This window comes from Danio aesculapii, chromosome 4, assembly GCF_903798145.1.
Source record: "Danio aesculapii chromosome 4, fDanAes4.1, whole genome shotgun sequence".
NCBI lineage: Eukaryota > Metazoa > Chordata > Actinopteri > Cypriniformes > Danionidae > Danio > Danio aesculapii.
In genome coordinates, this window is record NC_079438.1 from 11,555,793 (window position 1) to 11,582,798 (window position 27,006).

Here is a 27,006-nt window from a genome sequence, read left to right on the forward strand (position 1 = left end):
AGCGGAGGAGTCAGGTGTTGGCCCGTTACGTTGTCGGCATGCCCGCTGGTCAGCCCGCGTTCTGGGTATAGGTGCCTGCTATGTGTGATCCCCGCTGGCGATCCCATACGTTCACTCAGCCACGGTATAGTCCCCCCTTCTAGGGCAGGCTCGTGTCTTCCCTCCCCGCTAACCATCCTTATGCAAGGACTCCCCATCTCTGGGCTAGTCCATAGGTTGTCACCAGGTCTCCCCTCTGGGTAACAGGTGAGCTCCGCAGCGTCCTCCCTATCGGGACTGAACGCTTTCCCAACGTACTGTCGTATCAAAACCTATTTTACTGGGTTATTGCGACTCCCCGAAAAACATAACTGTTCTAAACAGGTAAGTGAGGGCCAGGGGACACGTTGGAAGACTGTGTCTCGGGGCGTTGTAGGTGCGCTCGCTCTACTGCGTGGCACACCCTTCGCCAGGGACGCAGTAAGGTTCTTTCGTTGTGGCGTTTTCCATAGATTTCCCCATAGTGGAAGTTTCCACATAGCATTGGAGTTCCCCATCCGAAGGGGAACGCTACGGTTACTAAAGTAACCCTTCGTTCCCCGAGGGGGGGAACGGAAATGCTATGTTCCTTCGCCACAACGATTGTCCCTTAGCTGTTGAGCGTGAAAGTCTCTTCAGCTAGAAAAGGATGTCGAGCATGGCACTGGCTGCGTCTTTATAGCATGACTGATTGTCATTGACGCCAGCTGTGCACGCTGACGCTGCCAACTCATTGGCATTTCATTGGCCCGTTTTTATACTCTTTCAGATGATTGGATTCTGACGAAATCCCCATAGTGGAAGTTTCCACATAGCATTTCCGTTCCCCCCCTCGGGGAACGAAGGGTTACTTTAGTAACCGTAGCGTTTTGTAAACTCATATTTGTCAATTTGTGAAACGCAGACCAATTAAACCAATTATAGACAGCTAACATTACAGATGAGCCAATTACTGTCGTTGCTTGCCAATGGTCGTTAGGCCTGGCACGACAACAATTTTTTTGATTGATGATATATTGTTCCCGAAATAATTGCGTTAAACAATATTATCGTCATTTGAACACAATGCCCCAAAATACAAGTATATTAAAAAAATATAAACTGGAGAAACTGCCCAGGCCCTGCTTTCGCCTCGGAGAAGGATAAGAACACCACGATCTGCATCACGTAATCATGTAAATTATTGAAGTGATGATGTACATGTATTGTTCGATAAGTCAATATATATTGAGAATTCCGAAGTACTTGTTGTACATTGTACAAAGTAAATTTGTAAAAATGGATCTGTGAAATGGAAAATGCATATTTCATTTCAAGTTTAACTTGCAGTCTTTCATCTACTTTTTATTTTTTTTTGCTTTTTTATTTTTGATAAATACATGTTTTTTGTGTAACTAGTAAGCATGGTATAAGTTGGTAGTATGTTTTAAGCTGATTGGACACAGTAAATGTGTAGTGTCATACAATCAAGATTTAAGTAATATTCACTGAGCTTTTGATTATTTGCTTTTTAACTCTACTTTTCAGAATGTAAATACATAACTGGATGCAATGTCTAAACGGAAGAGAATTAGTCCTGTGGAGGATGCCACTACACACATTCTGTCTGGCAAAGACAAGCCATGCTTTGAGGAGAGATTCATTAACTCTCATAAAGGTTAGTTAGTATCTGTATTTCAATGCTTTAGTCATCTCACACCACAAGAACATACTGTAGATTATTAAATCATATATCAAACATTAGACTGATATACATACGATAATAGCATTAAATGCATATGTAAAGCTGTGCTATGTTGAAAAATCTAATTTCAGTAGTTTTTTTTACTGGTATTATTAAGATAATTATTTTTTTTGATGAAACAGTTGCTGTTGTGAATTGTGCAACTGATTGAACAGTTTTTCACAAAGGTTGAAACTAACCAGATGTTGGAAGAAGTTTTTATGGCCTGTAATTAATTAGTGCATGCCCATTAAAGGCCATGTCTGTCACATGTTGCAGTGCCCTCTTTTGGACACTTGAGGGCACTAGCTTGTTTTGTAGTTTAACTTCATTTCCTACAATCCTTTGCACTTCTGATTGTATTCTGTTTCAGCTGTTTCTTGTTTGTTAATTTAGCCCTGTCTTCATAAACCCTTTTGTCTTGTGTTTTAGTTGCCTTAGGATTTTGTTAGCACCTCATGCCTGGTATGTTTGTTTGGTTATCTAGTTTTGTATTTGCTTAATCTTGGATTCTTGTTTGTTTTTTTGTTAACATTCCTACCCTGTTTTTGTAGTCGCCTATTTTGGGATTTTTTGTCTGGTCTCAGTTCTAGATTTTCGTATCTTGTTTGTAGTTCCTGTGCTGGATTAGGAACCCTTGTTTTTGTCAAAATAAATTGCTGCACTTGGATTTTTGTGTTTTGTGACTCTCCACCTCGTGACATAATCCTAAGGCCATTCAGATCCAGCAGCAGAATTTATTTTTTATTTTGGAGGATGAGTTTCCAGATTCTTTCGCCTGCAACTGAGAAGGAGCGATTGCTTCGTCTCCAGGCATTGGTGGCAGAACGCCAACAGGGTTTGGAGGTAGGAGCCTTTGCCCAGTCATTTTGGACTTTGTCAATGGGACTGAGACTGTCTGACTATGAACTTATCAGGATCTTTAATCAATGTCTGAATCATCCTTTATCTTTGAAAGAGATGGAGGATCTGAAGATTTTTCAATTTTGGGATTTTGTTATACACCTTAAGTGTAATAGTTTAGAGTTTGATTCTTTTTCCAAAATGGTCATCACCTCCGAATCTCCTCCCCAAACAACCATTATTCCAGAGTGTGTCACGGAGGCTGTTGAATGTTTTGACACTCTTTCTAATATTCTTGCCAGTGTTAAGTCTCCGCCTAAATTGATTGATCATTTAGAATTTCAGCCTAAAGTGATCACTAGTCCAGAGACTGAGTTTACCATTTCTCCAGGACCTCTTTCGATGATGGCTAATGATATGGAGGCTCTCCTTAAAAGATTTGCTATTCATGAACCATTCAGTAAGATGGCCATTACTCCAGATTTTTTGCCCAGGATTCTCACCACCTTGCAGCCTTTGCCCAAGGTGATCAGCAGTTCAGAGGTTTTGGTCCATGTTCCTGCTCATATAAAAGTTCAGCCTGAGATGACTGCCAGTTTAGTATCTGCTCCAGAAATCGCCTTTGAGTCCTCGTCCTCAATTGTTGTTGAACTGTTTTCTATTTTTTCTGACTCTTTTTCAAGACTCATTGAACCTTACTTTTCTAATATTGTTGAGTCTTCATTTTTAAGTTTCTTTGAGTTAAGCGCCAGTGAGCCTTCGCCCTCAAGCGCCAGTGAGCCTTCGCCCTCAAGCGCCAGTGAGCCTTCGCCCTCAGTGAGCCCTCAAGCGAGCCCTCGTTCTCAAGCGCCAGTGAGCCCTCAAGCGAGCCCTCGTTCTCAAGCGCCAGTGAGCCCTCAAGCGAGCCCTCGTTCTCAAGCGCCAGTGAGCCCTCAAGCGAGCCCTCGTTCTCAAGCGCCAGTGAGCCCTCAAGCGAGCCCTCGTTCTCAAGCGCCAGTGAGCCCTCAAGCGAGCCCTCGTACTCAAGCGCCAGTGAGCCCTCAAGCGAGCCCTCGTTCTCAAGCGCCAGTGAGCCCTCAAGCGAGCCCTCGTTCTCAAGCGCCAGTGAGCCCTCAAGCGAGCCCTCGTTCTCAAGCGCCAGTGAGCCCTCGTCCTCAAGCGAGCCCTCGTTCTCAAGCGCCAGTGAGCCCTCGTCCTCAAGCGAGCCCTCGTTCTCAAGCGCCAGTGAGCCCTCGTCCTCAAGCGAGCCCTCGTTCTCAAGCGCCAGTGAGCCCTCGTTCTCAAGCGAGCCCTCAAGCGAGCCCTCGTTCTCAAGCGCCAGTGAGCCCTCGTTCTCAAGCGAGCCCTCATTCTCAAGCGCCAGTGAACCCTCGTTCTCAAGCAAGCCCTCAAGCGAGCCCTCATTCTCAAGCGCCAGTGAACCCTCGTTCTCAAGCGAGCCCTCGTTCTCAAGCGCCAGTGAGCCCTCGTTCTCAAGCGAGCCCTCAAGCGAGCCCTCGTTCTCAAGCGAGCCCTCGTTCTCAAGCGCCAGTGAGCCCTCGTTCTCAAGCGAGCCCTCAAGCGAGCCCTCGTTCTCAAGCGAGCCCTCGTTCTCAAGCGCCAGTGAGCCCTCGTTCTCAAGCGAGCCCTCAAGCGCCAGTGAGCCCTCGTCCTCAAGCGCCAGTGAGCCTTTCATTTCACAACCCAGATCTATGCGTAAGCCTTTTCCTAAGATGGGAATGCCTTTGCCACCAAAACAAACTTTTGTTCCAAATAAACCTATGGTTAATTCATCGACACTGCCATGGTGGCCGTCTATCCCATGTATGTGGCCAGCAGTTTTACCATGGTGGACTTATGACTGGCTTAAAGGTACTTTTCCTCCATTTGTACCACTAGGGTGGCCTCTAGTTTGTGCATCGAATCTGCTAGGCTCATTTGCTTACCCGTTTCATGGACTCTATCTTGGCTCGTATGGCTTCACTTTGTTTCCATTTATTTTGTAGATTTAATGCAGGTCTGGCCCACCATCCCTCCCCCTGTTCCGCCTCCCTCCTAGATAGGTGATCAAGTGGGAGTGTCTGGAATCCACTCCCTTAGAGCGGGGGTAATGTCACATGTTGCAGTGCCCTCTTTTGGACACTTGAGGGCACTAGCTTGTTTTGTAGTTTAACTTCATTTCCTACAATCCTTTGCACTTCTGATTGTATTCTGTTTCAGCTGTTTCTTGTTTGTTAATTTAGCCCTGTCTTCATAAACCCTTTTGTCTTGTGTTTTAGTTGCCTTAGGATTTTGTTAGCACCTCATGCCTGGTATGTTTGTTTGGTTATCTAGTTTTGTATTTGCTTAATCTTGGATTCTTGTTGTTTTTTTGTTAACATTCCTACCCTGTTTTTGTAGTCGCCTATTTTGGGATTTTTTTTGTTAGCTCTTTTGTCTGGTCTCAGTTCTAGATTTTCGTATCTTGTTTGTAGTTCCTGTGCTGGATTAGGAACCCTTGTTTTTGTCAAAATAAATTGCTGCACTTGGATTTTTGTGTTTTGTGACTCTCCACCTCGTGACAATGTCAATTAAATAAAGGACCACCTAATTGTCACTGAAACGCATAATTTTCAACGCTGTCATTTCTCTATTTTAGGTAGAGGTGTGTTTGCTAGCATGTCCATTGACAAAGGATGCTTCATTCTTGAATACCGTGGAAAGTTAATTTCCCAAGAGGAGAGCCAAATAAGACAGAATAAATACAGTGAAACAGAAAATACCTTCTTATTTGACTTTGATTGGGACGGAAAACAATGGTGGTAGGTTTTGGGAACCATTTGTACTATTTTTGACCTATTGGAAACCAGTCTCATGTTTTGTTTTCTCATTTTAGCATTGATGCCTCAAAAGAAGATGGTTCACTTGGGAGATTAGTGAATGACGATTACAAGTCTCCTAACTGTAAAATTAAAAAAATAGGTGTTGGAGGCAAACCACATCTGTGTTTGTTTTCAATTAAGGACATAGCTTCTGGTGAAGAAATAACATACAACTATGGAGATTCAAAATGGCCATGGCGTACTCTGGTAATTAGGTCTCTATTTACCTTGAGTTGGCGTTGAGTTATTGTACTTAATGTGTTATATTACCTGATAAACTGAACAATTTCTATTAATAATAACGATGCAGTATTATTAATAATAACGATGCAGTATTGACAGCATTGAACACTGCAAAAAAAAAAAAAAAAAGATTTGTTTAGACCAGGTTCTCTCTTTACAGATCAACCGAGCAGACTCTTGCAGTGATGAGAACACGCCATCAGAAGAGGCCGCATGCTTTCCTACCAAAATCAACAAGAAGTCAACTGAACAGGTAGATATTTTCAGTTTGAGTCAAGTTCTTGATCGTCTTATGAGACACAAGGAACATAATGATCCAATTATACCCAGTGGTGTCAACTTATTTTTAGTGTATTTTCAGACTCCTTAGTGACAAATTTTCAAAAAAGCGACTAGCGCCAAATCTAGCAACCTTTTTTTTTTTTTTTTGCTGTTACTGGAGATTTTTGGAGACCCTGATCTGTCTTAAATTTAATAATTAAAAAAAAAAGCTATTAAAAAAAGTTAACATTGTTGGAATTTTAACATACAGGTTCTGAACTGTTTATTTATAAACCACAGCTACACAGGTTTGCTGCCCGGATAAACCGACTGAGAGAACATCATAACAGACATGCTGAACGCTTTGAAAAGCTGTCTGAAGCACTTGTAATTGAAGGACGGGTGCCTGATAGCTCAGCGAATGATGAATCTGAGGTATATGCTAGTTTTTTTTTGTTTGTTTTTTGGAGGGGGGGTCAAAATGTCTTTCATATTTCAGCGTAATGTTTCTCATAGGGGCTTTTAATACAGTATTGACTGATCCCACAGATATCTTGTGAGGAATCCTGTTCTGACTACAGTGACAAGGATTATGTCCCTGATTCAGACAGTAGCTCATCAGACAGCAGTTGTAGAAGTGAAGAGCTTTATAACTTGCATGCTAAGCCACTGAAGGGAGGTGTTGTGGGGTTTCAGAGTACAACAGACAGGAGTGCAGCAGACAGGAGTGCAAGCGCATTAAATAACCGCTCCACATCTGTGACCCCGATGCCTACTGACCTGCAAATAAACAGATACAAGAAGAAACAATATTGTGTTTATTGTCAGAAGCCATTCTCTAAAATCGCACGACACTTGGAGTTTGTTCATCACAATGAACTGGAGGTAGCTAAGGCATTCAGCTTTGACAAAAAGTCAAAGGAAAGAAGAGCGAGATTACACCTTTTGAAAAGCAGAGGGAATTTTGCCCATAATGCTGCAGTTTCAAAAGCTGGAATTGGGGAAATGGTTGCTTGCCGGCGGCCCAAAGAAGAAAAATCTACCTCTGACTTCAGTCACTGTATCCACTGTCAAGGTCTGTACAACAGAAAGACCCTATGGAGACACATGCGAACATGCCCCCAGAACCCCACAAATGAAAAACACACAGTTGGACAGAGGAGAGTTCAGTCACTCATCAGCTTGAGCCTTCCTCCACCAGCGGATGTTAGCAAAAGCGTATGGACCATTGCTTGTGAGATGGTGAATGAAGTTTCAGATGTTGTAAAAAAAATAGATACATTCTTCTTTTAGGGGAGCAGATGTACAACAGGCTGAAGTCACATTCAGGAAGAAATAACTATGTTAAACAAAAAATGAGGGAAGTAGCAAGGTTTCTCATCACTGCCAGATCACTGACACCCATTCATAATATAGAGGACTTCATCCAACCCTGCAATTTTTCTCATGTTATAAAAGCAGTAAGAGCAGTCGCTGGATTCAGTGAGGAGAGAAACACCTACAAGATACCATCACTGGCACTGAAGCTTGGACACAGCTTGGTGAAGATTGCCAACTCGGTGGAATGCAATGCACTGATGTCAGGACGCGAAGCCGTTGCAGAGTGTGCACGAAATTTCAGACGTTTGTATGAAAGCAAGTGGAATGATGTAGTGTCTGCAGCTGCACTGACTACTCTGGGTGAAGCTAAATGGAATAAGCCACAAGTCCTGCCATTTACAGAGGATGTCAGAACACTGCACACATTTACTCAAAACAGCAAGAGTTTGTGAACGCCCTACAAGAAAAACCTACTAGCAAAAACTTTGCCAATCTTTGCAAAGTAATGCTGACACAGATCGTCATTTTTAACAGAAGAAGAGAGGGTGAAGTGTCCAAGATGGAAATCCAGTCTTACACGTCTAGAGACCAAACACCAATGCACAAAGATATCGCAGCTGGGCTCAGTGACTTTGAGAAAAAGCTTTGTGGTTATTTTCAAAGAGTGGAAATACGTGGTAAGAGAGGGAGAAAAGTACCAGTGTTGCTGACCCCTGATATGGTTGTGGCTGTGGATTTCCTTATAAGAATGAGAGAAAGGTGTCAAGTTCCTGTTGAAAACAAGCATTTATTTGCTCGTCCAGGTGCTCTGTCTCACTATCGGGGTGCAGACTGCATTCGCCTGTATGCCAAAGAAAGTGGAGCAAAGCATCCAGAAGCCCTTTGCTCAACAAAGCTACGTAAGCAAGTTGCCACGTTGTCCACAGTATTAAACCTTAAAGACAATGAGATGGATCAATTAGCCAACTTCCTTGGCCATGATATTAGAGTTCATCGGGAGTTCTACCGCCTCCCTGAAAGCACTTTACAGCTTGCAAAGATTAGCAAGGTCTTAATTGCTATGGAAAAAGGGAGACTGCCCGAACTCCAGGGCAAAGGATTAGATGGCATAACAATAGATCCTCAAGGTAAATATAACTGTGTAATATGTATTTTAACACAATCTGTAATCCATGATCAATTTTATTTCACAATGGTGTATATTCTGTGAAATATTAGGATTATTGTCAGTATTTCCTAAAATTTCAAACATAGGCAGCTGATTTGTCTTAATCAGATGCAATTCATGTGTTTTTGTTTTAAACAGATGAAATGGATGTCTCCAGCAACAGTTCCAGTGATGAGGCAGAACTGCAAACTTCAAGTTGCAGAAGTCAAGAGAATGAGGATCATATGAATGGTATATGGTATATTCTACTTCTACATTTTTCTTCCTCCAGCTCTGCCTTTACTCGCTTACTCTGGATAATTACACTAGCTAGAACTGTACATTTCGTCATGTACATAAGTCAGTTTACTATACTTCAGATTGTTGCTTGCATGCTCTACTATCAGCAGGCAACCTGCAAGACGAGGGACCTCAAGATGAGGGACTCGAGGTGTCTTCAAAGAAAAAGGCAAAAATGGGTATGAGAAAACATCACTTGTCAAGTCAGAAGAATAACATGTTTATTGTAAAGATACTAAAGTACAATATTAATAAATTCTTTAATCATTTATTATTGAAATGCTTCATCATAGGCTCCCAGAAAGCACATGTGGGTAGACCTAAATCCCCCTCCATTGTAGACTTGGATGTTGCCCATCTCAAACCAGGTAACTGTTTGAGATTATGAGATTAGACTTAATCTTTACCATAGTCCCAATATGTAGGTGGGATTAAGACATCAGTGTGTGTGTGTGTGTAGTTCAGGCCTATTATTCACTATGGTCTCAATATGTAGGTGTGATCTAGACATCAGTGTGTATGTGTGTGTAGTTCAGGACTTATTATTCACCATGGTCCCAATATGTAGGTGTGATTTAGACATCTGTGTGTGTGTGTGTGTAGTTCAGGACTTATTATTCACCATGGTCCCAATATGTAGGTGTGATTTAGACATCAGTGTGTGTGTGTGTGTAGTTCAGGACTTATTATTCACCATGGTCCCAATATGTAGGTGTGATTTAGACATCAGTGTGTGTGTGTGTGTGTGTGTAGTTCAGGACTTATAATTCACCATGGTCCCAATATGTAGGTGTGATTTAGACATCAGTGTGTGTATGTGTGTGTAGTTCAGGACTTATTATTCACCATGGTCCCAATATGTAGGTGTGATTAAGACATCAGTGTGTGTGTGTGCGTGTAGTTCAGGCCTATTATTCACCATGGTCCCAATATGTAGGTGTGATCTAGACATCAGTGTGTGTGTGTGTGTGTGTGTAGTTCAGGACTTATTATTCACCATGGTCCCAATATGTAGGTGTGATTTATACATCAGTGTGTGTGTGTAGTTCAGGACTTATAATTCACCATGGTCCCAATATGTAGGTGTGATTGACATCAGTGTGTGTGTGTGTAGTTCAGGACTTATAACTCACCATGGTCCCAATATGTAGGTGTGATCTAGACATCAGTGTGTGTGTGTGTGTGTGTGTAGTTCAGGACTTATAATTCACCATGGTCCTAATATGTAGGTGTGATTTATACATCAGTGTGTGTGTGTAGTTCAGGACTTATTATTCACCATGGTCCCAATATGTAGGTGTGATTTATACATCAGTGTGTGTGTGTAGTTCAGGACTTATAATTCACCATGGTCCCAATATGTAGGTGTGATTTTAGACATCAGTGTGTGTGTGTGTAGTTCAGGCCTATTATTCACCATGGTCCCAATATGTAGGTGTGATTTAGACATCAGTGTGTGTGTGTGTGTGTGTGTGTGTGTGTGTAGTTCAGACCTATTATTCACTATGGTCCCAATATGTAGGTGTGATTTAGACATCAGTGTGTGTGTGTGTAGTTCAGGCCTATTATTCACCATGGTCCTAATATGTAGGTGTGATTTTGACATCAGTGTGTGTGTGTGTGTGTGTGTGTAGTTCAGGACTTATATATTGAATAATATGTATGGATTGTATAGCAGTAGTAAGTAATGACATTTACTGGCTTTGATTGATTTGCTTTGTATTTTAATTTTTTTAGGTCCAAAAGTCATTGTGAAAAGGAAGTGGTCAGAAGAGGAGGTCAATGCAGTTGAAAAACATATGCTGCATTTCATACACAGCTGTAGAGTTCCTGGGAAAGCAGACTGTGTCTCGTGTCTGTTGGCCGAACCTCATGCACTAAGAAACAGAGATTGGTCTGCTGTTAAGTTTTATGTAAATAACAGAATTGCTGCTTTGAAAAGACAACAGAGTCGGTAGGAGAGATTTTTCTTTACACATATATGCTGTTTTTAGTGTTGTCACGATACTGGAGTTTGATACCAATTGGTACTGAAATTTTAAAAACGTCCATTTCCATGCTCAACAGAAATGACTGTGATTGGCCGTGAAGGTCATCAGTTCATCGAACTCACCGCTGTTTACTAAGTGTAACCACAGATACAGGGACACTGGAGCGTTGTAAAGCTGTGAAGATCGGCTGGTCTGTCTGAGCTGACATCCGATGATGAATCGACTGATCTTCGTGGTTTTAAAAGGCTCCAGTGTCCCTGTATCTGTGGTTACACTCAGTCAACAGCCTTGATTTCAGTGAACTGATGACTTTCACGGCCAATCACAGTCATTTCTGTTGAGCATGTGAACACAACGGCAAATCAGCGGTTTTTAAGAACGCGCTCAAAATGTTCGCAGGAAATGAACGTTTTTAAAATTTTAGTACCGTGACAACACTAGCTGTTTTATGTTTGAGTTTATATGTGTTTTTTGATCTTATCAGAATTTTGTTTGGGCATTAGTTCCAGGACACCAATCTGTTTTGGTCCCCATGTATTCAGCTGCATATAAACACTAAATGTTTGCACATTTTTTTGTTACTGCAGATAGGATGCTGTTTTGTAATCAGTGTTGCTACAGCAATAAAATCGTTCTTGTGAATTCAGTATTGAATCTATATTTTATATAATGGGTTGCTCTTTGCTTCTGTCATAATTATCCAATTTTAGTTATTTTCTGGAGCAGCATTAGTAGTTGATTTATTTCAGTTGGTCTCCAGTTATACTTCACAGCAAAACATTTTTTTAATCGGTATGTTTATCTTAACTCGCCCTTCACTACAGTATGTGGCCAATACATTATCTAGGTATGATTTGGACATCACTGTATGTCAGTGTAGTTCAGGTCTCACTTTTTACCATGGTCCCAATATGTAGGTATTATTTAGACATCAGTTTATTTGTGTTTATTTGTCCTGAAAAGTGATGAAATTAATGTTTGTCCTCATATGTAGGTAAAAAATCAGGTTGTGCAAAATGAGCTTAATGCAAATCTTAACAGATGACTGTCATAACAAGGCCATTGGCAACCTAAACCTGTTTTTAGCTTTGCTCTAGCAGCTTCAGAAAGGCATGTCCCCATTTGTGATGTATTTTTCATATGTACCAGTTTTTCACAAAAACGCGTGTGTGTGTGCGTGCGTGCGTGCGGTCCTAAAAAAAAAAAAAAGGTGGTGTACTATTAACCACCCAACCCAAATTTTACAAGTAGGGAAACGACAAAAGTCGATTTTTCCTTGACTCATTAGCTATATTTATTTAACATCAGTTACCTGTAACTATTTACTTTGACAGAAGGAAAAACAAATGCTACAGAAGTAAATAATTACAGGTTTCCAGCTTTGTTCAAAATATCTTCTCTTGTGTTCAACTAACACGGGGAGTGACAGAGACAACTGAGGTTTAGGATCCACGTGCAGGTTTATTCAAAGTCAGGAAGGCAATGGTCAACACAGGTGCAAACAGATGTATATGTAACCGGTGTTTGACTCTCTGCGTTGTGTACGATAAAGAAACAGGCCACTGGTACTGTTGCTGATGGTGGGTTTATTGACACTCAAACGTCAGGCCAGAGCAGACTGGATGGATCAGAAAACAGCACAATGAGATATGATTTCGCTTGTAAATTTCCCCACCTCTCCTCAGCGCGCTCAATGCGGACTCAGCAAACATAACAGTAACATCATACCCAATTAAATCTAGGTAAACACATCACGAAAGTGTACAAAAAAGTAAATTAATATAAATAACAAATGATTACAGTTCCATACATTGTGATGTTAATTAATCTTTCTCTATCTAACTTCATATTACTAATTAATGCAATTGGGAAACAAATGCAAACACAAATAATAACAAATGTGCATCAAAAATACCTGGATGGATCAGAAAACAGCACAATGAGATATGATTTCGCTCGTAAATTTCCCCACCTAACAAATAAATTGCAGTTAGATGATCAGTCGAAATCACTGTGTTTTGCATACATACTTATATACACACACACACACACACACACACACTCAATCAACTGTGCTCAGTAAAAACTATTAATTTCATCCATCCACATGAAGAAACATACTTCCTAGTTAATAAAGAACACTCTTACATACAATACCATTGCATATTAAAAGCTTATTTAAAACATCCAACAACTTTTAGAACGATTTTCCTAGGAGCACCATTAACCGCTCACCTCTCCTCAGCGCGCTCAATGCGGACTGAGGACACAGCGCGGCAACCGGAAGTGGCGTAGCGCGGTAACCGGAAGTGACATAGCGCGCCAAACAAATATAAAACTTCTATCATTAAACAACACAAATAAAGTAAAAACTAAATTCGAACATATTTCTAAACAAACTGATGTGAAACAAATGCACAAAAATTAAAAGGAGGGACTATTAGAGAAATACATTAAATTAATACTCTTATTAACACCCGTCACATATAAAAAGGCGTGAGGTCGGTAGACAGGCGGCAGACAAGGAGAAAGGGAAACCAGGGAAAGATCAAAAACACGGAGGAGCAAGACTAAGGGAAACGCGTTGTAATGTCACTTTACAAATAACAAGACTCGGCAACGGAAATGAGTGTGTGCGGTTCAAGTAGTGTCTGTAATCAGTCTGTGACAATCCTCAGCTGGTGCAAGTGTAATCAGTCAAAATGAGGAAGCATGTGTGTTTGTGAACGGAGTGCATGTATGAAAATGTAGTCCATGAATGGCGGATTTGTAGTCCATAGGTTATTGTGAAGGTGAGTGCTTACCAGCGACCTCTGGTGGTTAGAGATCGCTGGTAATCATGACAGAGCCCCCCCCTCTAAAGGCCCGTTTCCACTGAGTGGTACGGTTCGGTTTTGTACGCTTTTATGGCCGTTTCCACTGTCAAAAAGCGCATCGAACCGTACCGTACCACTTTTTCAGCACCCTTTCGAAAGGGTACCAAAAGGCGGAGCCACACGCGCAGCTGAACGCTATTGGTTTACAGAGATACGTCATTCGCTTATGCAACAAGCCAGAATGAAAACAAAAAACCCGCCATGTTTGAAATATACACACAGCCGAGACATTACAGCGGAATTATATATACATATAATAACGAGCCATGGTCGATCTGGGCTCAAACAAACCTTGTCGTCATCTGGATGAACAGCCACAAAGCAAAGAAAAAGAGCAGATTTACCCTGTGCCCCGTAGTTTTTTACGAGCCAGTCTGAGGCGCGAGCGGTTTCGCTTTCTTGCTAGCGCTCGCGCACGTCTAACATTATGTCTGAAATAACAAACTTCTTGAGCTGATGATAATAACCTGCGCTTGATTATTGACGTGCTTTTGAAACCTGATCCTGTCAGACACTGACAAACGCGAGAGTGAAGCGTAAAGAAACAAAGGAGAAGCCTGGAAAAAGGAGCACATTATTTATCAGCAAACATGAACAAAATGCCATGATTAACTAACTTATTATCTTCACATTTTGGATTAATATGAACCGGGAATGACGGAATTACTCTCTAAAAGAGGCTACATGTGCTGCCGAAGATTACAGACACAGATGAGAGGTTTTCACTGACTGTAGGGTATTTTTTGTGTTGTTTTGAACCTAAATACAGATGAAATGTCTGCTGTGTGTGTTCTTCTGTAGTTGGTAACATATCGGAGGCTGTAAGGGGCTGTATGTGTTTATATACATGTTCATTTATTTAGTTATTTAATATAATTACAGACGTTACAGTAGGCTGTTTCACATTGTCATTGATTTGCAGTTATAATCAACTCATGTTCATTGAAAAGTTAATAATAAACATTTCTACACAAGTATTTATGTGTATGAAGCATCTGTTTTGTGAGAAGTGCTTTTCATATGATATGTGAGTGACCTGTACAGCTTTACTGTAGACATTTCCTCGAGTGAGAATGACGTCGACTGAAACTTTGTTATACTCTACGCCCACCAAAAGGGTACCCTTGTTAGTGGAGACGCAAGCTTGATAAAGGTGACCCGTACCAAACCGAACCATACCGTACCGTACCAGTCAGTGGAAACGAGCCATAAGGAGTGGCTTTCAGACGGCGGCCATTCAGGAAGCTCAGGCGGCGGCGGCCGCCATTCAGGCGGCAGTGGCTCTGGCAGCCCTGGAGGTGACCGAGGATCTGGCAGCTCTGGAGGATTTGGCAGCTGTGGCAGTGACTGGATCTGGCAGCTCTGGAGGACTTGGCAGCTCTGGCAGTGACTGAATCGGGCAGCTCTGGAGGATTTGGCAGCATTGGCAGTGACTGAATCTGGCAGCTCTGGAGGATCTGGCAGCTTTGGAGGATCTGGCAGCTCTGGAGGTGACTGAGGATCTGGCAGCTCTGGAGGATCTGGCAGCTCTGGAGGATCTGGCAGCTCTGGAGGTGACTGAGGATCTGGCAGTTCTGGAGGCTCTGGCAGCAGTGGCTCTGGCGGCAGTGGCACTGGCAGTAGTGGCTCTGGCGATGGTCTTTCAGGAACTTGGACTGGAACTATGGCAGGGACATAGGCAGGAACAGACTCGCAACAGGAAGCCATCTTGTGAGCCGGAGGTGACTGAGGATCTGGCAGCTCTGGAGGATCTGGCAGCTTTGGAGGTCACTGAGGATCTGGCAGCTCAGTAGGATCTGGCAGCTCTGGCGGCAGTGGCTCTGGCAGCAGTTCTGGCAGCTCTGGCAGCAGTGGCACTGGCAGTAGTGGCTCTGGCGATGGTCTTTAAGGAACTTGGACTGGAACTATAGCAGGAACAAAGGCAGGAACAGACTCGCAACAGGAAGCCATCTTGTGAGCCGGAGAACTGGAAGCGGCCATTTTGTGAGCTGGAGGACTGGAAGCGGCCATCTTGTGAGCTGGAGGATGTACTGTAGACTGCAGAGATGGTGATGCCAGCCTTAATGTCTCAGTGGGGTGTACAGCAAGCAGCAAGCCCTGTTGTCCTCTGGTCCTGCTGTACACTGCCACTTGTACAATAGATGTACAAAGGCGTGAGGTCGGTAGACAGGCGGCAGACAAGGAGAAAGGGAAACCAGGCAAAGATCAAAAACACGGAGGAGCAAGACTAAGGGAAACGCATTGTAATGTCACTTTACAGATAACAAGACTCGGCAATGGAAATCAGAGTGTGTGCTGTTTCAGTCTGTAATCAGTCTGTGACAATCCTCAGCTGGTGCAAGTGTAATCAGTCAAAATGAGGAAGCATGTGTGTTTGTGAACGGAGTGCATGTAAGAAAATGTAGTCCATGAATGGCGGATTTGTAGTGCATAGGTTATTGTGAAGGCGAGTGCTTACCAGCGACCTCTGGTGGTTAGAGATCGCTGGTAATCATGACATCAACAGATTAAAAAAAGACAAACCGTTTTGGAACAAGTAAAGGCTGAGTAAATTATGATAATTTTCATTTTTTTGGTATTTCACTACCATATTAGAAAATATTTTTTTTTACATTTTTTATTTATTTTTTTATTTTTTTATTGTATGCCCACATTCACAAAATATTAACGTCAAAACGTATAAATGTGTTACAGAGAGTGTACAGTCTTGAAAATGGAAAGTAACAAAGGAATTAATATAAAAAATCATCAATAGGTAAAAAATAAAGTACAATCACACCATTTTAGAGCAGTCTTTAAGCGTAGGTTAATAACAAAAATTGTATATGAATGACAAGGATCCATGTGTTATTTAAGAGAGCTCTTTTATGTATTCCCAAAGGGGAGACCAAATTGACCAAAATCTGTCAGTTTTTTTTATGTTTGTCATAGGTAAGTTTTTCTAGTGGTAACCATGTACCAATTTGTGATATCCACATTTTGAAAGATGGAGCCTGTGATGCAGACCAAAGTAGCAAAATACATTTTTTAGCTAAATGTACCAAGACAATAAATAACTGTAATACATCTTTTTCAGATTGTTCACATTAAGATTCAATATATACAAAGCTGGGGTCATATCAAAATTTTGCTTAAGAATATTTTCCACTACCTTATGTATTTTCTTCCAAAATTTTCCTTTCTTCCAAATTTTGTCACAGTCCCAAAAACAATGAATGAATGTACCTTTATCTTTTTTACATCTGAAACACAAGTCTGTGGCATTGGCAAACATTTTCTTAATATGTATTGGTGTAAGATATATCCTATTAAAAAAATTTAAATTAAGCTCATGGATCCCATGAGAGGTACAATTCCGGTATATATTATCGCACACAATTTCCCAGTCATTTTCTTCAATAGTTCAATAGACCAATATCCTTCTCCCAAACATCCTTAAGTCCTAGCCAGGCAGAAGTGCAATTGTTAGACAAAATGTCATATATCTGGTTATCAATCCTTTTAAACAAGATGGAATTAGTAAAAGGTATTCAATCTCTGTTGTTTTGGTTCTCAGCTCTCATTTGTCCAACTTTGGTTTTAAAAAAATGTCACAATTGTAGATATTTATAAAAATTGGATTTTGGAACTTTATATTGATCTATAATCTGTTGGAAAGACTTTATGGTGCCCTCTGAAAATAAAGAAGATATTTGAGAGATGCCCAATTCTACACCAGCTAATCATGTTTTTTATTTGGGCTGCCCAACAATAAAACTAAAGATTTGGCAAGCCTATTCCACCCCTATCTTTAGGCTTCATTAATTTAGAAATTTGATACATGGCCTTTTATTGTTCCAGATAAACTTTGAGATGTGCTTAATAAGATCTTTAAAAAACGAATTTGCTAAGTAGTTAGGTATGGTAAATATAAGAATTTAGAAAGTACATTAATTTTTATTACATTTATTCTTCCTAGAAATGAGATTGGGAGTGAGCACCATGTTTTCAGATCAAGTTTAAGTTTTTCTACAAGAGGTGTATAATTATGTTTAATAAGGTCTTTAAGTGAAGATGTGACATGAATTCCTAAATATCTAAAGCCAGATTCTGATAATTTGAAAGGGGAGATTAATTTTAGATATTCTAAAGAAGGGATACTTAAGGGTAAAGCTATGGACTTGGTAAGATTTATTCTGTAACCAGAAAAACTGCTGTAGTGTGAGATGCATTTGTCATGATTACCAGTGATCTAACCACCAGAGGTCGCTGGTAAACACTCACATTCACATGGACTACATCTTATGTACTACAAATTCAGTCATGCCGTTCACACACACCCATGCTTCCTCATTTCCACTGATTGGACTCCCACAGCTGTTGCAGCTTCTGGACTGATTGCAAACACCATTTAAACCACACACACTCTCACTTCCATGGCCGAGTCTTGTTCACCTGTAAAGTGACAATTCAATGCGGTTCCCTTAGTCTTGTTTCTCAGTGTTTTGACTAGTGGTGGGCAAAGCGAGGCTTCGTGAAACACTGAAACAGTTGAAGCAAATGTGTCGAAGCTTCGAAACGTTTCGAAACCCCGCTCTACAGTGACGCCTAGTGGTTATTTTTTATGAATTGCACTGGAACAGTTTCAGCAAAAACAGTTGAGCAAATTGAGGTATTAAACCCCATTTTGTGAGATCAAATACTCAAGTGAAATAGCGGAGTGGTTAGGGTTCCAGACTTCCATGCGGGGATTGTTGGTTCGAATCCAGGCTGATACAGTTATTTTGAAATGCTTTAAAATCAGTTTGAGATGCTTTGTTTGTTTATCGTTTTGTTTCAACATTGGTCTGACATCCGAATAAACACTTTGTGAATAAATATAGCTTGTTTCGGTCATAAAACAGGGCTGTTGATAGATCAGATACAGTTGTGGACAGAAGTTAACAAGAATTATTTATATTATTCATTAAATTTCCCATTCATGTATTTTATTAACGTCTACCACAACTCTAAACCCAACCATTACAGTACTGTACAATATTAATTATTGTTTTACAGTTACAAAAATGATGCTATATTAATGGCGTATCCGCAGCTGTATCCTATATAGACTACACTATAAACAGTAACATGATTAAAATACATAAAATCACGATTTTGGAGTATTTGTACAAGTCGGGATTCGAACCCAAAAGTCAAATAAAGTCTGCAACAACATGCACACGCACAGCCCACTAGGCCATACGTGTCAATAGCGGAAATTGGACCCTATCAGTCAAATGCAGATTTTCCAAGTCTCGAAACGCTTCTAAACTGATTAATGCTTTGAATCGCTTTAGTCACGTGACGAGGTGTTTCGAAACACTTTAGTCACGTGACCTCGGTGTTTCGGATCATGCTTCGGTACAGTGTTTCGAAACACTTGCGCTTCGGGATCTCGACACAGTGTCGAAACGTCAGTTTCACGTCAGCCATCCCTAGTTTTGACCATTGCCAAGTTTGTCTGTTTGTCCATGTTCGCTGCCTGCCTTCCGACCTCTCGCCTGTTATAGTGACTACGATTCTGGATTTGCCTTTATTCATCTGTTTGCACCTGTGTTGACCCTTGCTTGCCTGACTACCGAATAAACCTGCACTTGTATCCTAACGTTGTCTGTCATCCACGTGTTACAGCATTCCAGTAATGTTGAGATAGATCTCTCTGGTTTGGACATAAAAATAAGTACATCATCTGCATAAAGTGAGGTATGACAATCTTCCCCTACCATTAAAATACAGTGGAAATTTCTGTTCTGCTTTCTGCTAGGGGTTCGATAACTAAAGCGAAAAGCAAAGGTGAGAGAGGACAGCCCTGCCTTGTTCCTCTTCCTATGCGAAATGGAGTCGAAGTGAGACCATTTATAATTACTGTTGCCTTAGGATCCAAATAAAGCAACTGGATCCACCTAATGAAATTATTTCCTAGATTAAATTTCTCAAGAGTCGCAAATAAGAAGTCTACGGAGACCCTGAAGAAATGTGGTGGTGGGGAAAAAAATTGGTGGGAGAAAAAAAAAACTGAACATATTTTTAAGGTTTTTGCTTTCCCTTGCAAAGATTTTTGTTATCTCGCAAAGATGTTTTACGTTCCCTCACAAAGATTTTTTGCGTTATCTTGCAAAGATGTTTTGCGTTATCTCCACAAACACTTCCTGTTTACTTAATTCATGTAAACCCTCCCGTTTTGCCAAATTTCTTCCGTATTTTACCATTCTATCCCACATTCTTTACACTAAAGCTGTGCGTCGATCGTCGCCTTTCATATGCAACCTCTTAACCATTGAATGCATGTATAGCGCTCACTGACAGATGCGCTCCTTACAATAAACTGATCCCAGATCAGCTTCAGTACACGCCATTTACAGAGGAGCAAAAGTGCCAGCAGCAGTTTTAACATGAAGTGACATGACATCTGACGTACAGATGCCATTGGCACATGCCACTGAGTGTAGTGACACTTCAGGTGGCATGTCCGGTATTCACTGTCATGTGTTACTCGATAGTGGCATGTGTAGTGACCTGTGTCACTCAGACTGTCGCACTGCATGTCACTGCTGTGACATCGACACCCGGCGAAGCTTAATGACACTAATCAACACGCGCAAAACCATATTTCATCATTACGCAACTTTCAACATGATTTATTGCGTCGCAATAAATCATGCAATTAAAAGCATTTATTTTACGTATTCATAGTTATACTTCCGGTATTTATTGCTACTATACGTAATATTTAGTCAGTGAATATCAAACTTATTGTGACATGCTTATCTGTTGTGCCGTATATTATTGCATCGTGGCGGTTCCTTTGTTGGCTACATTATGGACTTCTCTCTGTTTGTTAATTCATTAATTTTTTTTATTATTTAATTTATTTATTTTCATTTTAAGGTATTTTAAATACTTTGCTTTATAAAGTTCATAAAGTGCATGTTGTAAATACTTAACATATATGCAGATAATAGGTGTCATTTGTCTAATCATTTTAAAATATTAAAGCAAAGAGAAACTTATAACATTAATGTGCTTATAACATGCTTATACTGACACCTACTGGCACGTGTCTCAAGATCACTGACCTGGGTGGCATTTAAGCCTACTGATATTAGTGGCATGTACTGACATTAGTGGCATTTAGCCCTACTGACAATAGTGGCATGTGTCACTCACTGACATTAGTGGCAGGTAGGCCTACTGACATTAGTGGCATGTGTCACTCACTGACATTAGTGGCATTTAGGCCTACTGATATTAGTGGCATGTATTGACATTAGTGCCATTTATTTTAAATCATGTTAAAAGTTGCGTAATGATGAAACATGGTATTGTGCGTGTTGATTAGTGTTATTAAGCTTTGGCGGGTGTCAATGTCACAGCAGTGACATGCAGCGCAACACTCTGAGTGACACAGGTCACTACACATGCCAGTGGCATCTGTGCGTCAGATGTTATGTCACTTTATGTTAAAACTGCTTCTCAAAAGTGCGGGACACTTTTGGATTAGGGTGTATGTTTAAACAGACAAATACACTGAATAATATGTAAATATCTCCGTCCTGCATGTTTTATTTTAAACAGCAAATTTTCTCTTATATCACAAACAGTTTCTAAAGTAATGGAAGGCTTTCATTATAGATCTGTGCATTTTTACAGAGACACCTGTTGTCAAACTAAACAAAACGAGAGATTAATTTGCTGCTCATCTGTTTGATAACAGATGTGTCACATTAAATGGCGTGTACAGAAGCTGATCTGGGATCAGTTTATTTTACAGAGCGCGTCTGTCAGTCAGCGCTATACATGCATTCACTGGTTCAGAGGTTGCATATAAAAGGTGACGATCGACGCACAGCTTTAATGTAAAGAAAGTGGGATAGAATGCTAAAATACGGGAGAATTGTCAAAAACTGGAGGGTTTACATGAATTAAGTGAACAGGAAGTGTTTGTGGAGAAACAGTTTTGCGAGAACGCAAAACATCTTTGCGAGGGAACGCAAAAACCTTAAAAATATGTTTTCCTATCACCCAGTTTTTTTTTCCTTCGACCATTTTTTTTCCCCACCACCACGTCCCTTCCAGGTCTACGTAGAAGTCCCACTCCACTCTGGCAAAAGCTTTTTCGGCGTCAAGGGAGAGAACAAGTGCTGGGTGTCCTTCACTTTGGACAAAATTAATAACATTTAAAAGTCTGCGTATATTGTCTGTTCCATAACATGAGTTTATGAAGCCTGTTTGGTCTGGCTTAATTAACTTGGGGAGCATACTCTCTAATCTACATGCCAAAATCTTTGCCAGTATTTTAGAATCTGTATTAAGTAGACTTATTGGTCTGTATGATGCACAGTCTTGGGGATCTTTATCTTTCTTGAGTATTACTGTAACGCAGAGGCTGACACAGAGGGATCCATCTGCAGTATGTTTATTAAATACAATTGAATCAGTAACATACACCAAGTGCTGTTAGAGACACTCACATGAAGATCAAGCACAAGGCTTCGATAGGTAGATGGATAACACTCGTTGGTCGTTGGAACAGGCATAAATCAGGGCTGGCGACGTAACTCAGAAACGGAGAGGAAAGCAGAGGTTCAAGGCAGGCAGAAAGGGAAAGAAGGTCGAGAGCAGTCCGGGTCAGCAACAGGAGATCAGGCAGTAGATATGAAGAAAACGCTCTGTAATGTTGACTGGGCAAACAAGACTTCGCAATGAAGTGAGCGTTTGTGCTGCATATATATATATATATATATATATATATATATATATATATATATATATATATATATATATATATATATATATATATATATGATAAGAGTCAGGTGTAGCTCAATCAGTGACAGATACAGGGCTTCTGGGGGATGTAGTGCTAAAAGTCCAGTGAGAGAGACCTCTACTGGCCAGTGAGGGGAATGACTGGGACCAAGCTGGTGACAGAGCCCCTTTCCTGCAAGCGGCTCCTGACGCGAGGAGGCAACCGGCGCCAGGGTCTTCCACGTGGGCGAGGGGCCGGCATTTCCGGGTGTCGTTGATGAAATTCTCTTAGTAAGTTGGGATCAAGGATGTCTGTTCTGTTGATCCAGGATCATTTCTCCGGACTGTACCCCTCCCAGTCGACCAGATATTGTAGATTTCCACCCCGGCGTCTGGAATTCAGTATGTCGTGGACTTGATACGCCTCCTCGCCATTAATGATTATTGGTGCTGGGCTGCCAACTCCCTCTCCACCTCAGTTGGACCAGCAGCCAGTTTTAACATGGATACATGGAAAGTGGGAGAAATACGATAATGGTTAGGCAGGTTCAGACGCTAAGATACAGGGGTTATTTGACTTTCAATTCTGAATGGACCCACGTACCTGGGACTGAGTTTTCTGTACGGGAGTCTGAGGCGAAGATCACGGGTGGATAACCAGACCCACTGCCCTGGTGAGTATTCTGGGTTGCGACGACGAAGGCGATCAGCTTGTTCCTTGAAGCATCGTATGGCTCGTGATAAATGAGTATGGGCAGAATTCCATGTGATTTTACTGCGCTAAAGCTAGTCATTAACTGCTGGGAGTTCGGTGGGTTCTCCTGACCAGGGAAATAGTGGTGGTTGAAATCCTAATATACATTGAAATTGTGTTTTACATGTAGCTGCTTTTCTTAGTGAGTTGAGCATATTCTGCCCACATAAGAAATCTGCTTCACTCCTCCTGATTCTGATGACAATGTGCGAAGAAAGCGAGATATTTCCTGGTTCAAATGTTCCGTTTGGCCATTGGACTGTGGGTGATAACCGGAGGTTAGGCTGACATTAATATTAAGACTTTTGAAAAAAAGCTGACCATACCCTGGATGTGAATTGTGGTCCCTGATCAGAAACAATATCTTCTGGCATCCCATAGAAACGAAATACATGGTTACATAGTAGCTCCGCTGTCCCCAGAGCAGTGGGTAGTTTGGTGATGGGTATGAGTCTGCAGGCTTTTGAGAATCTGTCGATTACAGTTAGAATGGTGGTTTTACCTTGAGGGAGGAAGATCCGTAATGAAGTCGATTGCTATGTGAGACCAGGGTCTGTGTGGAATGGGTAATGGTTGTAATAATCCTGCTGGCTGATGGCGTGAGTGCTTGTGCATATTACAAAGAGTGCATTTATTTATAAATGTTATGGTGTCGGTCTGCATAGTGGGCCACCAGTAACGATTCTGGATGAGATCAAGGGTGCCTGTGATGCCTGGATGACTGGAACTGGGGTTGGCGTGTACTTGTTGGATTAGTTTTTCCTCGCATTGCCGGAGGAACAAAAGTCTTCCCTACTGGGCAATCCAGAGGAATTTGTTGATTAACTACTGCCTGAGATATCTCAGTTTCTACATCCCATATTATGCCAGGATAAGGGATTCCTTTAGAATAGGCTGATCCATTTCCTCCATTAAATTCTCTTCACATAAACGTAATAGCGCATCTGCTTTAATGTTTCTGGAACCCGGAACGTATGTGACGGAGAAGTCAAAGCGTGTGAAGAATAATGCCCATCTAGCTTGTCGGGGATTGAGTCTCTAAGCTGAGCGAATATACTCAAGATTTTTATGATCCGTGATAACATTGAATTTGTGCTTAACTCCCTCCTGCCAGCGTCTCCACTCCTCCATCGCGGCCTTTATAGCCAGTAGCTCTCGATTCCCCACATCGTAGTTGCGTTCGGCCGAATTAAGTTTGCGTGACAAAAAAAAAAAAAAAAAAAAAAAAAAAAAAAAAAAAACGCACATGGGTGAAGTTTCGCTGGATCTCCTGGTCTCTGAGATAGTATTGCCTCGATGCCTGTATTGGATGCGTCGATCTCTACAATGAATGGTAAATTGGGATTAGGATGACAGAGAATGGGCGCTGTGGAGAAACGAGTCTTGAGTTTGGTGAAAGCGTAATCTGCTGCATCATTTCACTTAAGTTTTATTTGCCCTCCTTTGACGAGGGTAGTAAGCGGTGCTGCTACAGTACTAAAGTTTCTGATGAAGCGTCTATAGAAATTGGCAAATCCCAGGAATCTCTGTTACTCTTTCAGTGTCTTTGGCCAATTGATTACTGCATTCACCTTGCTCTCATCCATAGCCACGCCTTCGGTTCCGATTACATATACCCTTTTCTTAATTCTTCCTGAATGTACGTCTTCATAGTTTCAGTTTCCGTTTGAGACAGAGGAGATTCTCCCACGAGGGGGTGGTGTGCCAGGTAATAATACAATGGAACAGTCATACTCACGGTGAGGAGGTAGTTCAGTTGCTTTTTGTTTGTTGAATGCTTCTGACAGATCGGAATAACTTGAAGGGAGATCTTGGACTGCTAGGGGAGTGACTGAACTTGAAATGGCATTAAGCTGGATTGGGACAACATGAGACAAGCACTTTGTTAAAGCATTTATCACTCCATCACTCTCTCACCATTTTTCCATGAAATGTGGGGGTTGTGATCCTGTAACCAGGGTAGTCCGAGTATTACTGAATGCTGGGGAGAATTGATGATGTGAAAGTTAAGTGTTTCCTTGTGAAGGGAGCCTGTTATGAGGGAGAGTCTGGTGGTGAGGTAACGTATAGAACCCTCTCTTAAAGGGCGTCCGTCTACCGCCGTGACTGCCAAGGGAGAATTACATGAGATTAGTGGTATGGCATTTTCTAGAGCAAATTGGTGATCCATGAAATTCCCAGCTGCACCCGAATCCACCATCGCAGAAGTGTAAATGGGGATCTTGTCAATATGCAGGGTTATGGGTATTTCTAAATTTTTATTATTAATCGAAAAAATGGTAGAACTCACCGATAAGGATTTGAGATGGTCGTATGGGGCATTGGGCCTTTACATGACCAGGTTTGCCGCAGTATATGCACAGATTGTGTGCGAAGCGTCTCTCCCGCTCTTCAGTGGACAGTTGAGTGCGGCCGATTTGCATGGACTCATTCATGACATGGACTGGGGATGATTCGCTATGTGTAGGAGCGTGTAAACATGCCTGTAGAGGTTTCCGTGTGCGGAGTAGATTGCCCAGACGAATAGAGAGGTTAATTAGTTGGTCTAGAGACTTTATCATCACGGCAAGCCAGTTCGGTTTGTAGTTCAGAGTTAAGAGCCTTTCTGTAGAGGGTCTTTAACGGATCATCTACCCACCCAGCTTGTGCAGCCAAAGTGCAAAAATGTAAAACAAACTCAGATGCGGGTTGATCTCCTTGTCGTATAACCAACAGTTCCTCTCCAGCGTTTTTCCCTCCCTCTGGTTGATCAAATACCACACAAAATCCTTTAAGAAAAACTTTTAAAGTGGTGAAATTGGGAACGGAATCTGGCCAGATGACAGCGGCCCAATCGAGGGCTTTTCCACAAAGTAAAGAGCACATGAAAGCGATCTTACTGTGCTCATTGAGTGATGAATAGTTTGCATTGCAGCAGGAAGCCTTTGCATTTAGTTGGATCACCGTTAAACTTTTCCGGGAATGCCAGGCGTGGACTAGCAACATTGAATGCAGTACCTGGTAGAGGATCAGTCGGGAGAGGCATGACGGGGTTTAGTGCGGCTGGTGTAAGGTTGAATCCTTGGAGAGCCTTTACAAGTTCTTCGGTAAGGTGAGTGAGGTGAGAGATTTGTTGTTGGTGTGTAGCGAGCACTCAGGCTTGTGCTGTGAGCTTAGTGGTTAAAGCTTGCATGGCTGCTGGATCCATGTTTGGCGAAGTCCTCTGTAACGCGGAGGCTGACACAGAGGGATCCATCTGCAGTATGTTTATTAAATACAATTGAATCAGTAACATACACCAAGTGCTGTTAGAGACACTCACATGAAGATCACGCATAAGGCTTCGATGGGTAGATGGATAACACTCGTTGGTTGTTGGAACAGGCATAAATCAGGGCTGGCGACGTAATTCAGAAACAGAGAGGAAAGCAGAGGTTCAAGGCAGGCAGCAAGGGAAACAAGGTCGAGAGCAGTCTGGGTCAGCAACAGGAGATCAGGCAGTAGATATGTAGAAACCGCTCGGTAATGTTGACTGGGCAAACAAGACTTCACAATGAAGTGAGCGTGTGTGCTGCTTATATGTGTGTGTGTGTGTGTGTGTGTGATGAGAGTCAGGTGTAGCTCAATCAGTGACAGTTACGGGGCTTCTGGGGGATGTAGTGCTAAAAGTCAGGTGAGAGAGACCTCTGCTGGCCAGTGAGGGGAATGATTGGGGCCGAGCTGGTGACAATTACACAGATATTTGCTGTTTTCCAAGTTTCAGGAATCGTGCATTGACCTAAGATTTCTTGTAAAGCTAGAACCAAAATGTTAGAAAGTTCTCAGGGGAAACTGTCAGGTCCTGGCGATTTGTTGGATGACATTGATTATATCGCAGCTAGGACCTCTTCTGGAGTTATAGGCGAATTAAGATAATCTCTGTCTTCATCTGAAATAATTGGA

General features: G+C 41.6%; 1 protein-coding gene across 1 annotated transcript; it reads left to right on the top strand.

The window, feature by feature from the left end:
* Positions 1 to 7,698: 7,698 nt before the first annotated feature.
* Positions 7,699 to 9,085, top strand: LOC130222172 (uncharacterized). Its single transcript, XM_056454801.1, has 4 exons — positions 7,699 to 8,375; positions 8,555 to 8,647; positions 8,803 to 8,874; positions 8,989 to 9,085. Exons 1-4 carry the CDS (start codon positions 7,754 to 7,756, stop codon positions 9,081 to 9,083), a joined length of 882 nt encoding a protein of 293 aa, XP_056310776.1. The 5' UTR covers positions 7,699 to 7,753; the 3' UTR covers positions 9,084 to 9,085.
* Positions 9,086 to 27,006: the final 17,921 nt, after the last annotated feature.